The sequence below is a fragment of the Taudactylus pleione genome, unplaced genomic scaffold (genome assembly GCF_031769625.1).
Source record: "Taudactylus pleione unplaced genomic scaffold, aTauple2 ptg000146l, whole genome shotgun sequence".
In the NCBI taxonomy this organism is placed as follows: Eukaryota; Metazoa; Chordata; class Amphibia; order Anura; family Myobatrachidae; genus Taudactylus; species Taudactylus pleione.
In genome coordinates this window covers 6,343,575-6,359,812 of record NW_028284548.1, presented here as the reverse complement: position 1 = coordinate 6,359,812, position 16,238 = coordinate 6,343,575, and the positions used below count along the sequence as shown (strand labels likewise).

At 39.9% G+C, this 16,238-nt stretch overlaps 1 protein-coding gene across 1 annotated transcript in view; it reads right to left on the bottom strand.

The window, feature by feature from the left end:
• The window catches only part of PTPRC (protein tyrosine phosphatase receptor type C), a 244,437-nt gene that overhangs the window by 123,964 nt on the left and 104,235 nt on the right, over positions 1–16,238 (bottom strand). The window contains exons 4-7 of the mRNA XM_088474077.1: positions 13,342–13,470; positions 11,536–11,542; positions 9,018–9,166; positions 6,317–6,394 (exon numbers count right to left, since the gene is read on the bottom strand). Of these exons, the coding sequence (XP_088330203.1) occupies positions 6,317–6,394; positions 9,018–9,166; positions 11,536–11,542; positions 13,342–13,470 (363 nt within the window). The remainder of the gene's footprint in view (positions 1–6,316; positions 6,395–9,017; positions 9,167–11,535; positions 11,543–13,341; positions 13,471–16,238) is intronic.

Sequence of the window (16,238 nt, the reverse complement as noted above, 5' to 3'; positions counted from 1 at the left end):
AAAAGCTGTCCTGGAGTGAGCATATGGAGTCAGCAGAGCATAGGTGGAGTTAAAGATCAGTGAAAATATTCAAAATTTTTCCGCAGCCATTTGTTACAAAAAAGTAAAATAAATTATTTAAAAAGGTCTTCGTCCCCCAGTGTTGACAGCACCAGCGTGAATGTCGACAGTTGGCATGTCAACATAGTGTTTCAAGGTGATTCTAACCCTAACCACAGCCTAGAGGTGCCTACACACTAGGCGACCTGCAAACGATGCAATGTCATCAGTGAGTTTCCTTGAACTCTTCCAGGCAGCTCCCCAGCACTCGATATGGTGCATTAACTGTACAATCTGACATACGATCTATCGTGCACGATCAAACAATTTACTTATCTTTAGATCGTGCCCAATATATAATGGGCTGTCAGAGACACAGCTGCTTGCATGGATCTGTATAAAAAAATTAATAAAAAGTGTAATTAAAGAAAAAAAAAACAATGTATCCAGCCTACATGGCTAGAAGAGGACGTGATCCACGAAAAGAATAGGCATGTTGTTTTTTTTTTACAGGTATCTGTGGATTTCTTGGACAAGTGAATGTGATTGGCTTCAGGGAAACTAGGTGAGTATGTGTGATAGTGAGTGTGAGTGTGCATGTGAGTGTGCATGTATGTTTTAATAAAATTGCACTATCACGCTGTGTGTATCTTATGTTTATTTTAATATTTATTTTGCAGGTGAACTACAGGTACCAGTGGGCCCGAAATTCCCTGCATGCTGATACTTGTGGTTCTCCAAGTACCAGCTTGCGGGGAAGGCTTGCTGGGATCTGTAGTTTACCTGCAAAAGACAATATTTTTACTTCTTTCATTTGCACCACACTATCAGCCTAAACCTGGGGGTGCCTAAGGTGGGGACCCCTCTTTTTTGGGTGGTCCCCACCTCCCCAGGGATCCCTGGACTTGGTTGATTAGCAGCCAGGGGGTAATGCTTTGGGCGGGGGACTCGTGAAAGGGTTGCTCTGGCTGTGGTATTCCTCCCCCGCTAGAATGAGTCCAGTGCTGGTTATGGAAAATACAGGGGACCCTCAATCTTTTTGTCCACTGTATTCCCAAAACCAGGACCAGCTCAGCTGAGCCCAGTGCTGGTTGTGCCTCTACATCTTTTGTCCCCTGTATTTTCAAGTTTTTTTTTTATTTTTACACTTTTTAATAATATTATTTACACAGATGCATGCATGGAACTCACTGATCCGTGCATGCATCTGTGTCAAAGTGACGCCTGCATCATATGGATCGGAACGAGATATCGTTCAGGCATAAACAGTGAGCGATATGCCGCGGATCATGCACAAGATTGCCAGACTTTACCTGCAGTAGGTAAGATCTGAAAATACAACGAACAACCCGCGGATACGTGCATCGGCATTGAAATCGTGGACACTCATGATTTGCACATATTATGCATGACCTGTCTTTCCAATGCATTGGAATCGGCCAAATCATGGATAATATTGTTTAGTGTGTAGGCACCTTAACCCTAACCACAAAACACGAACTGCAGCCTAAGCCTAAATGCAGTCTTACCCTAACCCTAGCTCTAACTGCAGCCTAACCCTAATTGTAGTCTAACCCTAACAGTAAAATGGACTATCGACATTCTGCCTGTCAATATTGACAATGTCGACATTTTGTCAATGTCGACATTCTGAATGTTGACATAACAACTGTATACCCTTGCTGAGACTTAGAGGGCACTAGCAAAAATATATTTATCTAACCTTTTAAACTCTATTACCCAACACCCACTGACCGAGGATTGTTTGCAAAAATTCCTAGGGCTTTTTTCTTCTTAGGGTGCCCCTGTTTGGCCCTGTGCTAAACAGATCAGGGGGGTTTGGCATTATGACAGGTTGACACCATGGTGCAGGTTTCCCTGTAAGTGTCACCAGTCCAGGTGTTCATAGTTTAGGTCTTATAATGGTTTTTACAAGGGGCCCCAATGCTGTTTGCCTACCTAATTTATCAAACTTGGCCAGCAGCACTGGTTAAGGCAGCACTTTATTTTGGAAGGTGGTGGTGGGTTGGAGGGGACAAAACATTTTTATTTACAGTTTAAGTTTTTATTTATTTAAAAAAAAAACATTTTATTATTAATATTATTATTATTATTATTATTATTATTATTATTATTATTATTTATCATTATTATTATTAAATTTGACACCAGTCTTCACTAACATTTACTCATTTATTTACACATATATGTATACTGATTCGCATGAATCTTAAGATCCTTGAGACTCAGAGTCACTTTTTTTAGTGCAAATTACAGTACACGCAACTTGCGGCCAACTCCACATCAGGCCCTTTAACTGTAATATAGGATATTGTTGTAGGTTAACAAAATCCAGAGCAGTTATTGGTAACAGGTAGTCTTATGGCCACCTATATCTGCAGCCCACAACTCCTTCCTCCTTATGCTACAAACCCATTTATAAGCAAAATGCCCTGCTCTTATTCTCTGGTTTATGCCCTGCTGCACTTCACTCATGGTCCCCAGCTCTTATTTAATAAGAACTGGAGGCATTAATGAAGCTTTGTGGGTCATAAATCAGAGAAAAATACTGCACTTAAGGGGAAATGTATCAAACCTTCTAAATAGTGGACAACAGAACAAGTGGAGAAGTTGCCCCTGGCAACAAATTAGCTTTATCAAGTATATCACATGGTCTCTCTTTTCCAGTGACAGGAAAGAGCATCATTAAAGAGAGGTGAGGAATTCTATTAGACATATGTAATTTTGAAATTGTAACCACTGTTTTCAACTGTGATTATTATACATGAGGTGTGATCAGTGTTCAACTGCTGATAAAGTTAGATAATTAAGAAGGTAGCTAGGGATGTGTTCATCCAAACTCTGCAATAGAAGAAGGGTCGAGCTTATTTCCCCTTCATGCTAAGGACCTGGAAGTGATGTGGAGTGAGGGCAAAAGTGCGATTCCATGCACATAAAGTCCACCTCAAGAAGAAACTTGTCCCCTTGTGGGCTCGCTTCACTCGCCACAAGATTATGGGCCCCATTTATCAACGAGTTTTATCATTCACAAAGAGTGATAAAATCGATGCGTATGATAATGGTGCTCCAGCCAATCAGCTCCAATCTGTCATCTTTCTGAAAAATGACAGTTGGGATCTGATTGGCTGAAGCACCATTTATCATACACAATGAGTTTTATCGCTCTCTGTGAATGATAAAACTTGTTGATAAATGAGGCCCTATATTCCCCCTCTATGTCCATGTGGATGGTAGGGAATGACATTGGACAGTAGCTGATGACGTCAGGGTCCTCTCCGTGAAGGGCATCTAGACACTACCATAGAAGAAGGTGTTCCTTCTTTCCTCTCCTCCATCTTAAGTTTGCAGCATGTGTTTGATCCCTTTTATACATAAAGTGTTCCTGTTTGCTTATACTTTCTGTGGCTCCTATATAGTGTGTCTGCTAGTAGGTTATTGGCCCAGGACTGCAGAAAGAAAAGTTATAAAAGTCAGAAGTGAAAGAAAAGACAGAGCCCAGAGGAAATGGCTGCTGCTACTATTCAACCAAGGACCTGATTCAGATTTGGGAATAGTAAGATAGAGAAAGTAACTGTATATCTTGGTAAAACCATGCTGCACTGCAGGTGGGACAGATGTAATATGTGCAGAGAGATTTATATTTGGGAGGGGTGTGTCCAAACTGAAATCTAAAGTAAGAATAAAGCTGTCCAACATTTGTGGGCTACATGCAAACCAGCCGGTATTTACCCCACATAAAAATAATGTAAAGTATATTTTGCACTCCTTTCAGTGCAACATGGTTTGTCCAGGAACACAGTTACGTACTCTACCTTACTCTATTCCCAAGTCTGAATCAGGCCCCAAATTCACAGCGATGAGTCTGACTAACAAGAACTATGAGATATGGAAATTCAAAAGATGCTGCTTACAATAGAAGCTACGTGTACAGTATGTGGAAATTTATTACAAAAGGCTAAACATGACCAATCACAGAAGAATGGACTGAGAAAGACCAGAAAGCTAAGAGTACAGTATCTCTCAGTGTAGATGATGATCAGATTTAGCATATATGTAAATGTGGCACTGCAAGGGAAATGTGGTATGAGCTGCAGAAAGTGTATTAGGGGTCTATTCATCATCGCTTAATTTAGCTTTTGCATAATTTAAGTGTCAGACCCATTCATCATTTGAAAGTGATACTTTGTTAGTGAGGCATGATGAATGCCTCCAAAATATTTTTTAAGCGAGTTTAAAACACAATTATCACCAGTGATAATTATGTCATGATGAATAGGCCCGTTAGAGAGCTAGCTGTATTTAACGAGAAAATTGTACCAGACTAAGGGGCAGAGCCATAGTTAGACTTTTTGGTGCCCTGTGCCAGAGAGAGCATTGGCGCCCCCCCCCCCCCATTTTTTAAATAGGGACATAAAAGAGTGCATCTGAAAAAGGGCCATGGCCTCATGGGGAAGGGGCAGGGAAGAGATAGGGGCAGCCAGGAGATGCTGGGGATAAAAGAAGAGGAAGCTAAAAGTGAGAGGGATAAGAAACAGGACAATTGACAGGCCCAAACAGCGCCCCCTGCCCTGCGGTGCCCTGTGCCATGGCACTGGTCGCACTACCCTAGTTATGGTCCTGCTAAGGGGTTTATGTATCAAGCAGTGAAAAGCAGAGAGAAGTTGCCCATAGCACACGGACCCTCTCAGGTATTATTCCACACCTGGTGTGATAACACCAGTGGACACATCATATCTAAAATTAGAAGAAGATGATCTCATACTTAATAATGAACAGTACAGACAGGTCAACAAGTGGCTACTTGTTCAAACTTGGAAACTGTCCCAATCTCATGGTCCAGTAAAAGCAAATGTCAGTTTCTTTATCTTCAACAGAAGCCGAATACATTTCAGCGGCCTATGACAGTCAAGAAGTTGGTTGTTTACATCAGCTACTACAGGATTTTGGAGAGTCAGTAGCTCATCCAACAATTTTTGAGGACAATCTAAGAATTATAAGGCTTGCAAAAATTAAAAAATAAACATTAGAACCAAACATGTTAACGTGAAGCATCATTGCCTTCGTGATCTAGTGTCGCAAGAACACATTACAAAACAAGGACAAAGAGTTAGCAGATGGCATCCTAACTGTACAGTAGCATTTTGTTGTGCCTGTCTCCGCCTTATTCCTAATTTTCAAGAGTTGATGAAAAATCTCATAGGCAATCACATATAGGGTTTCCAGTTATCCGGAATCTCCCCTTCCCTAGGCCAATCAGCTGCCACAACATTCAGTATACGTGGCAGCACATAGCTGCTGCTCAGGCCAAGTGACAGCAGAGTCGTCTTCCGAGTCTGCTGTGTATATGGATGTCAGCACTTAATCAGACCAGAAAACAGCAGGTCAGAGGCTTACCATAATAATCATTGGCTCTGTATATGTCTGTACATACACTGCGTATGAGGCAGACTTTGGGAAATATGTATCAAGCCTTGGAGAGTGAGAAAGTGGAAGAGAAATAAAATACCAACTAATCAGCTTCTAAATGTCATTTAACAGGCTGTGTTTGAAAAATTACAGGAGCTGATTGGTTGGTACTTTATCTCTCTCCACTTTATCTCTCTCTAGGGCTTGATATATCTCCCCCAATAACTTGTTACATGCTAATTATAATTATGATCTCTCCATGGGCTGGCCACTCTAAAATCAAGCATTTGAAACCCCCACCCAGAAGATACTTTGAATTGTCAGATGTGTTTGTTATTGATTGCAAGGTTGCTTACACCAAAATGCCTGCTGAAATGTTATCTCTTACTTTTTGTATAAGAATAAAGTGCAGCCTTTTGAAGGCAGCACAGCCAGCTCTGAAAGTGCCTTAGGTGGCCTATCTTGGATCTAGGGAGCTAAATATTGCTTTCACCTGTAACATAATAATCAGTAATGCAGTTAGAAGCAACTGAACTATTATAAAACATGAATGAAAATAATAATCCATTTTAATAATTTGAATAATGATTTGAAGGCTGCCCAACTGGCAAACAAAATGGCTCCCTAATATTTTGTTAATAGTATGAGTTACTAGGAATTAAATTGCTCTATAATGTGACATTACATTATATAACCAGAATCCTGTCTCATGGGACCATGGAATGCATTGGGAATGTTTCCTTAACCTTCTTTGCCTTACAACTTGTTTATATTTAGGGGGCGGATATAAAATGTTATTTTTCATTGTCCTTTGTTAGAACTTAGTAATAACACAGAGAATAAATCAAACCTTTGGTGCTATTGAATGTAGATGGATCCGTGGTGGGAGTAAGATTGGGTGCTTGCGTGACAGAGGAGGATGAGACACCTGTTATAGAATATGAAGCATGATACCATCACTATAAGTCTTTATATCACCACGAAAAACATCACATATATGGGCAGGACATGTATCAGGAGATATCACGTGTCATTCACATTACTTATGAATAATATTAAAGCAGTACATATTTTAGCTGTCTGCAATTTTCATATATTCAACACAAACCATTTCACCATCTCATCTTTGATATATCATTTTGAGATGTATCAGAACGATATATATCAGGTACATCGTCTAATGTACACCTGCGATTGCACGCTCCCACAAGTCGCATGCAATATTGTGTGATTGGCCAATCACACAATATCATATGCGGGGCTGTACAGTGTAATGAAGGACAGAACGAGGAATTGTTCCATCGTTCATTACATCGGGTAATGTGTACCAGCAATCTTTCATGGTCCGAGGTGAAGATAAATCGCCCCAACCATCTGCAAAATTGCCGGTCGTCTAATGTGTGCACGTGCATTGCGGAGCTGCAATTTAGTAACACTTAAAATCATGCCAGAGCACTGCCTGCTATAACATATGAACCTTTCTTCCCCTTTAACTTTAACCTATGTGTTTCTTTATATTATATACTGTGAATTAAGCTTCCCACTGACAGTAGTGCATAATGCCACCACAGAGCTGGTGATAAGAGATAGTCCATTAGGACAGATAGCTCTATGATTATCCCCAAAATAAGACATGTCTTCAAGTCTATAGTATATCCACTTCTTTATTTTTTCTTTATATCTCTTCTCCACAAATTTAAGTTCCTTTTATTGGTTATGTCCTTGATCAAGTACAATAATACAACTATACCACTATATAGTAAATATATGGTACGACTTCCTGATCAGCCCCAATTCCCTTGTCATCAGAAGAGAAAGAATTATCTCCATCATAAAAGGTAACGCCATGCTGTGCAAATCTGTGCATTGACCTATGTGCTAAAAATTAAACACATACATGACATCACAGCCGCAATGACTTTTGTCCTCCTATTGTTCTATACCACCTGTTCGTTTAGTTACTGCCCCTGTTATTATTAGCCTCAGATTTATCCCTTGAAGAATCCAATAGCATACGTATTATCAGGAGCAAGACAATTGTTGTTGTAAAATGTGCCAATAATTACACACACACACTCACACACGCACTGTTGAGGCAGCCATTTTGTTTGCTGAAACAGGAGGATGCAGCCTAACATTTTGCTATGAACATTCTTAGTGATTTCACTAATTCCCAGTGGACTGGATTTTATCAATAAACATGCATCCCAGAAAATTCCTACATTGACTGTCTACAGTTTAATAATGTGTAGCAAACATTGAAAACTATTACTATTATTGCCTTTCATTTACAATACACCCCAAGGTGTCTGCCATGTTGTACATGGCATAAACATAACGATGTAAAATTGCATATCATACGTACAACAGTTGAACCACAGATAAAAAATGACATGGCAAAAAATCAAAAGACAGATAGCAAAATTCAGACAGGGTCCAGTGAGTGACTGGAGCAGGGCTGGGGTGTGGGTAGGGTAACTTAGTGTAGCAAGCGTTAGGTGAGTTGCTAGGAGGGAAATTGATTGAGCAGTGAGGCTATTCACAGCATACAGGCCTACACACAGTATCAGTGACTGGAGCAGGGGTGGGGTGTGGGTAGGGTAACTGAGTGTAGAAAGCGTGAGGTGAGTTGCTAGGAGGGAATTTGATTAAGCACAGAGTGAGGCTATACACAGCATACAGGCCTACACACAGTATCAGTATCAGTGTATCAGTGACTGGGAACATGGAGACAAAAGACATGGAACACCTGTGACACAGACATACATGCCTACTCTCCTGAAAATTGCAGGAGAGTCCCGATTTTTTGAGTAACCCCACGAACCCCCGGATGAGTAGGCAGATTTCCCGCAACCTGCCCACTTCTTAGTCTAGTGAGCAGGATGGGGAGATTTTATGGGGAATTTGTGGGTCCATAGGGAGGGAGCGGGGCTAAAATGATGCAAATTGCGTCATTTTGCCCCACCCCATCCTCGCGGACCTGTGAATCTCGGCCGTTTCCCATTAAGCGGACAGCCCCGCCCCCCCCCCAAGCTGTCAGCAGCTTCTCCTCTCCTGGCTGCTCCCAGAGAGGATTTTTGTAAAGTTGGTAAGTATGGGCATGGATAGCACAAGGTGGAGAGCGAGCCCTAATAATAATAATAATAATTATAGCACATGAATCAGTCCTTCATAGATTGTAATAACTGTATTTAGATACTCAGGGTTACAGCAAATTTTAATTCTACAGATATACTTAGAAATAGAATACCTCTAGATACAAACCAGGTTGCTGAAAAATAAAATGTTACATTTCACTACACTAGAAGTTTATTTGTGCTTAGTAGCATAATGTACTGCAAGTTTTGCTTACAATAATCTGTAGGTACAATAATATATTCACGGGTTAGTTATTTTTAAAGAATAAATGATTGAGTGTTTCTTATTATTATTACAGTAAAACAATTCTGGATATAATGAAACCGTAATCACAACATACAAAGTTATGACGAATTTAAAGGTTCTTTAGTAATAAAAAATGTATAGGTCTTGTGTTAGCTGTCATGTCAGACCTGTAGGAGAGTCATTAGCGGTGGTGTTGGTTGCAGTGACTGAGGTAAGAACAGCAGAGCTGGTGACCGTGGGTTTGATTTCTGCGCTGGAACCTATTGTAGAATTTGGTGCATGTGTTTGTGAGTAGGAAGTTCCACTAGAAAGCGTTCTCAGATCTGTGATGGAAAATACATCATCAATGCATTGCTTATATAAGCCAGTGACTTTACCACATACTGTACATTACCACCAGAAAATTGACTACACAACATTATTCATGCTATACTTTTAGTGGTTCTCCAAATTAATCAGGTAGAGAAATGTTTAGCACTATCACAAAAGAAAACTTTATGCACTGCAAGATTGTGCATAAAGCTATGTATATAGGTATAAAAGCAAATGCATGAAACCATAGCCAAAATAGATATTGCACTCCTCTTTCACTATGCTGTCTCTTCACTCAGGACACCCTGTTTAATACAGTATAAGACTCTTGTGGTATTCCTCACTACACATATTGGGGCTGATTTAGAGGTGCACGTAAGTCAGATGTGCTGCATGCTCTGAAATATACATGAATCATCTTCTATATTGAGAGTTGTATTCATCTAAGTTCAGTTCCTGGCCTGCAGAAAGGACCTATGCTGAGCTGAGCCAGGAGTTGGGCGAGCCTGCTAGCCTGTCATCTGCAGGTCTTGCTCTACAGAGAAGGTTCAGCGAAAGATATACAGCACAACTTCAGGAGATGTCCGCGGTGCACTGTGAGTGTGCCTGTGAGGACAATCAGGTCATGGACCGGGATCAGCAAGTCACAGATGGAGACGCCATTTTCCTAAGAAGCGTGACATCACACAGTGGGCTCCCTCAAAGCGTAGCTTTCCCCTGGAAGGTAAGTGTGACTGCATAGCTGCTTCTATTTCTAATACTGAAGGGCTAACTGTTTAGGGACATGGTAGGGTTCTCAGAGTGTGGCTAATACATCTGACAATTCTGTATATATTGTATATAGTTTGCAGTTGCTGATTTTACTTAACTACATTTAGTTTGGAAAGTCCCTCCGCAGTGACTGTGTGCTAAGTGTGTGACAGACAGTGGTGGCTCCAGAGGTGGGGCTGCAGTGCATTCCAAAATTCAAATAGGGGAGCCACACCAACTGCCACCCCAAACACTGCCAAACATTGTCAGTCGGCAGTTGGTGTGGCTCCCCTATTTGAATTTTGGAATGTCACACACTTAGCATACAGTCACTGTTCAGGGACTTTCTCAACTCCATGTATAATGTGTGTTATGTAAAATACAAGGTATCATTGTATCTTTGCTATTGTGTCACTCCTGCATGATCTGAGGATCCTGGTTACCATGTGAGAGCTATAACCACTGCCTTTCTCAAGGCAGTGATGGGTGATAGGCAGAAATAACACACACATAAATCCAGTATCCTCACATTTGTCAAATGAGATCAGGGCAGCAAACAATAGGCCAGCTCAGGTTTTCCGTACAGTGGAGATGCTTTGTAAACCAGCATGCCTACAGACTGATGAAACCATCTTCTTGTCAAGATGCAAAGAGTACGCAAACTTCTTTGACGATACAGTATTCTCCATCCAGGCTGGAATTCCATAGTGCCATCAAAGGGAGTGCCAAGTTTCCAAGCCTGCCAATGTAAGCCACCTGCCTTCATGAACCAGCTTTGACCCAATGGATGTAATTATCCGAATGTTGCATCCCACCACCTGTGATCTGGACCCTGCCCCAACCAAGCTTTTAATAGGGTGTATGAAGATAATTGGCCCTGTATATGCAAAAATAGTTAAATGCTTTTTGCAGACAGGCATTTTTCCTGCACCACTAAAAGGAGCAATTATTAGCCTCTCCTTAAAAAACTTAATTTAGATCCTGACTGCATGACCAACTACAGATCAGTAACCATCCTTTTCTAGGAAAAGTTATTGAGAAAGTGGTCGCTACTCCACCTGTCATCCCATGATATTTATGATCCATTACAGTGAGGATTCAGGAGACAAAAATGGCATGGAAACAGTTCTGGTATGTGTGCTTACTGATCTTCTGATGGCAAGAGACAGAGGTGACTCTTCAATCTTAATCCTTCTGGACATCTCTGCAGCATTTGATACCATAGGATTATGATTGAGTGCCTGAAAAATTTCTGTGGACTGGATGGCACAGTCCTTAAATAGTTCAAATAATTTCTCACTGGTAGGTCACAGAGAGTTTTATCTGGAATATACTCATCATCACCAATGCCACTACAATGCAGTGTTCCATAGGGTTCTATACTATCTCCCATGCGTTTTGCAATATACATGCTACCAATGGGTGAAATAATCATTGCTATACTAATGATACACATTAGGCTACAATGGTAGGCCTAGCCTACCATTGCTATACTAATGATACACAACTATACCTGTCTTTTCCTCTGGGTACTGAGATCCCAATAACAACATTAAATGGCTGTCGAGCTGAGCTCCAGGAGTGGATGAGTGGCAGTTGGCTTCGACTGAACCCTGATAAAACAGAGGTCCTTATGATAAAAGTTCACCATCAAAGGACAAGACTGCAGCATAGCCAACCAACTGGACTAACACTTGGGGGCTCAGAACCTGAAACATGTGTGGAATCTTGGTGTTGTCCTAGATAGTGGCTTCACACTTAGAGATCAGTTATCAGCCACAATCAAATCCTTTTTCTTTCATCTGAGGAACATAGTTAGAATGAAGCACTTAATTTCCTCAAAAGATCTGCCTAAAGTCATACAAGCATTTGTATCATTACGCTTAAACTACTGCAATGCTCTCTACATGGGTCTCCCAGCATAAGAATTGCACCGCTTGCAGCTGATACAAAATGCAGCTGCCAAACAACTAGCCAACCAGCCTCGTTCCAGCCACATAACACCCATTCTCTTTTCTTTTCGCTGGCTGCCTGTAAGATGGAAAATCTGTTTCAAGATTTCCTTACTGACATTCAAAGAGCACTACATAACCTGGATCCAAGGTACCTGAGCAGCTTCTGATTCCTTACTGCCCTGCTCGATTACTGCGATCTATAGTTGAAGGACTATTAGCAGTACCTACAATCTCCCTGAATTCATCTGGGGGTCGAGCTTTTAGCTTTGCGGCTCCGACTCTATGGAACTCGCTTCTCCGCACAGTTCAACAGGCCTCCATTCTAGAATCCTTCAAAAACAGACTCAAGACACCTGTTTATTCAAGCATTTCACTAATGTCCCTACAATAATGTTTTTCCTTGCTGTTAAGCTTTGAGTCCTATTAGGAGAAAAGTGCTATATAAATAACATTATTATTATTAAAATACGGCTGCACTACCTATATATATCCACTACCTATATATAAACGTCTGAAAACAGACAGATATCTGAGTATGTTCACTCCTAAAAACCCATTAATTCAGCCTATGTGCCTACAATACACACTCAAACCATTTAGCCTACGTGCAAACACCCAGTTGCCACCTAGTTCTGCTCTCTTAGTAGTCAGTGGAGATGTCCTGATATACATAGGACTTATCTGTGGCTGCACAAAATTGTATATGTTTGTCCATGGAGCATGTGCAGTGCAAAAACAGCAGACTCATATGCAACTCTGAATCAGCCCAAATGTATTTTACTGAGTCCCTAGCACACTGTAGAATTTTGTTTGCTGAACCAGATTCAGACGATCATTTCTCTATAGACATCACTGAGACATGAGACACTTTGTACGTCCTCTCTCAGTGATTTCACTAATGACTAGTGATTTCATAGGTTGAATATGTGAGCAGGCTAGAGCCTCTAATGTACAGGTGACTGCTACATTTTAATAATGTAAAGCAAATACCAAAAATTCAACCTAACCAATGACAAAATGACAAAAAGCTACTTTTAGCTTTAACCAGTCTGATATAGGATGAAATAAGCATAACTGGTCACTACAAATAAAATCTCTCTTAGCTATATCCATTAAAAAAACACATGTTTTGTTGAGATATAAAGTTTGACTACACTAGGATTTTTTTCTTTTGGTACATTGATATACAGATATGTCTTCTTACATCCTTGCCGCTCATGCCACGCGCTGAGTTTGCACCATGCAATCCTATGGGGTCATGTGTGCGAACGCAGCACAAATACCTGTTCACAGGCGCGTGACTTGTGTCATGCGCGGTGCGATATTTCACACAAGTGGCAAAGATGCAACTGGACATATCTGTATTTAAGGATGAGTAATACATTTTAATACATAAATGCATAAATTCTATGTAACAAAACCTTAATAAAAAAAATGTAGGAAGAATTCAAATTCTTGTACTGTCATGTCAGACCTGTAGGAGAGTAATTAGTGCTGGTGTTGGTTGCAATGACTGAGGTAAGAGCAACAGAGCTGGTGACCGTGGGTTTGATTTCAGTAGAATTTGGTGCATGTATTTGTGAGTTGGAAGTTCCATTCAGACCTGTGATGTAAAACACATCCTCAATACAATAAGTCAGAGATGTTAGCACATACGTCACTACCAGAAAATAGATTATACAAACTCATGCATGCATTAATGTCTTCTGGTCTTCACATGGTGTACAGTAAAAGGATCCCTAGTTTTGTATACTGAATGTCTTAACAAAGACTCCTCTACAAATTATGAGGGTTGTACAGTAAGGTAACAAAACCTCTCACGTGTGTAATGTTCTCTATTTCATTCTAATTTCCTGCTAGACCAGAGCAAGTAGACCACTGCTTCCCCTCACAGCCATTAGACTGTGACTCATATCACTCTACTGTCCGAACATCAGTTGGCAGAGCTAGCGGAAACATGGTCAAACATTGAGGTGCATAGTATGATCAGATTTCTGCATCTAAAGGACACATCAGTAGCTAAAATTCATCGCCAACTTGTCGAGGTGTACAGTGATAACATTATGTCACAAAACCAGGTTTTTGTTTGGTGCACTGCCTATGATTATGGAAGGACAGACGTTCCAGATGAGCAGCAATTTGGATGGCCAAGCATGTCCTCCACAGATGATAATTTGTGCTGCATTGAAGGTCTAATTCAGAAGGACAGACACATTTGAGTTAGTGATATTGCTGATGAACTGAACATCTCAGTGGGTACTGTGCAAAACATTGTTCATGTGCAACTGGGGTACAGGAAAAAGTGTTTACGATGGGTACTGAAGAAACTCAGAGTATTTCACAAAACCAATAGGATGGGAATGTCTTTCATGCACTTGATGTGGTACCATGAGGAGGGAGTGCAGTTCCTGCAGCATATTGTTACAGGCGATGGAACATGGATGCATCATGTGACACCAGAGACTAAGCAAGCATCCATGATATGGAAACACGAATCATCTCCACCTCCAAAGAAATTCAAAACAACTCCATCAGCAAATAAGGTTATGGCGACCGTGTTTTAGGACCACAAAGGGCGTGCTTCTCGTTGATTTCCTTACAAAGGGAGGTACTGTGAATGCTGTCTGCTATTGTGACACATTGAGCCACTTGAGGAAGGCAATTTGTTGAAAATGACCTGGGTTTCTGCGAACAGGCATCGTATTGCTGTACGATAACATCAGACCACACTCAGCAAACTGCACCATTATCCCTACAACCCTGACAGCCCTAATTTCCTTCTCAATAGATCATAAATGAAGCACCTGGATGGAAGGCGATTTGCAACTGATGGTGAAGTTCAGCAAGCCGTCATGTCCTGACTTCAGGCGCTTGACACAGATTTCTTCTATGCCAAGATAGATGCCTTGGTGTACCATTGGAATAAATGCTTAGAGAAGTATGAGGACTATGTGGAAAAATAATCAGCACCAAAGCCATGCTATTGATTATACATATATGTATGAAGTGAATACATTTACGCAATGAGAGGTCTTGTTACCTTATTTGTTGACCCACCCATGTAGTATGACAACAAAGGCCAGACAAGCATATGTGTGCATATGTACATTTTTCATTGCGGGACTGCAGGGAGCACTGTTTGTCCAGTAATAAGAATCATGCATATTATTCTAGAATATTTAGTGACCACCAATTTTCATTTACAGTAGGTTTTTCAGAAAAATAAAATACTCAAAAGGATTGGATCTAATTTAAGTATATTCCAATACATTCCTACATCTCTTTATATGGTGTTCAGAGGAATCATATTGAATTACAAGGGAACAAACCAATTTCTTATCATCCTTAAAAGTGTGATTCTGTTCTTTGTACAGTAAGTTGATTGAGAGCTTCTCTAAATGTCTTATCCTCAGTAGTATTCTCCTCAATGTGGTGTGGGTAGCCTAATTTTATTAATCAATTTGAATAAATCTTTATTTGTTGAATTAACATTTTGCTCTGCATAAAATTTCTTCTTAACCTTATAAATTGCAAACTAGTATACTCCTCTTACAGTTTTTGAAATGACAGATGGAATATTCCTTGTATTTATTACTATCCAGCTATTCTACTATTCAAGGTCAAGTCTAAGAGTTCTGACTTACTTCCCCTTGTATTGGGTGTAAATTTCTGTTTTAGTGATTCTCAGGAAGTATAGAAATAAATTCCCCACATTCAATGGTAACACTACTCCCTACAACAAGGATATCATCTATATACAGTACCTCTTGTAAAATACAATGTGCTGGTTATTTATATATACATTTATTATCCAGCTGCCTATGTATAATGATTAGTGTAGCTGAGCCCTAATATTGATCTTATAACAGTTCACATACTTGAAAGTACCACATATTGAAAAAAATACTAAAATAATTATGTTCTATGACAAAATTAATAAACTTTAGAATGATGTGTCTGATTTAGGAAAAATACATAAAATACATTTACATAATTTAAATTAAAAAAGGAGATATCTTCTAATGCCTTTTCATTGACATATATAAGACTTGCACTGTAAATTAGTAAAAAAAAAAAAAAAAAAGCTAAAGTACCTGAGTCTCACAAATGTGAATCTAGTTTACAAACATATTTCTTTATAAAAATGTCTACTTATTCCAAAACTACTCTGTCTGCTTCTAGACTAATCCTGTAACCAATGACTGTCTGGGTAGGTTAGTAACATCTTTGTGGATTTTGGGCAATTGGAAAAAAGTAGAGATACTACCTCATTAAATATGGAAATGCTTCATTAAACAAGGAGTTTTCTTAAGTGTATTTATTTCCATCACAAATATTTTAATAGGGTCTTCTGACTTCTTTTTAAATATA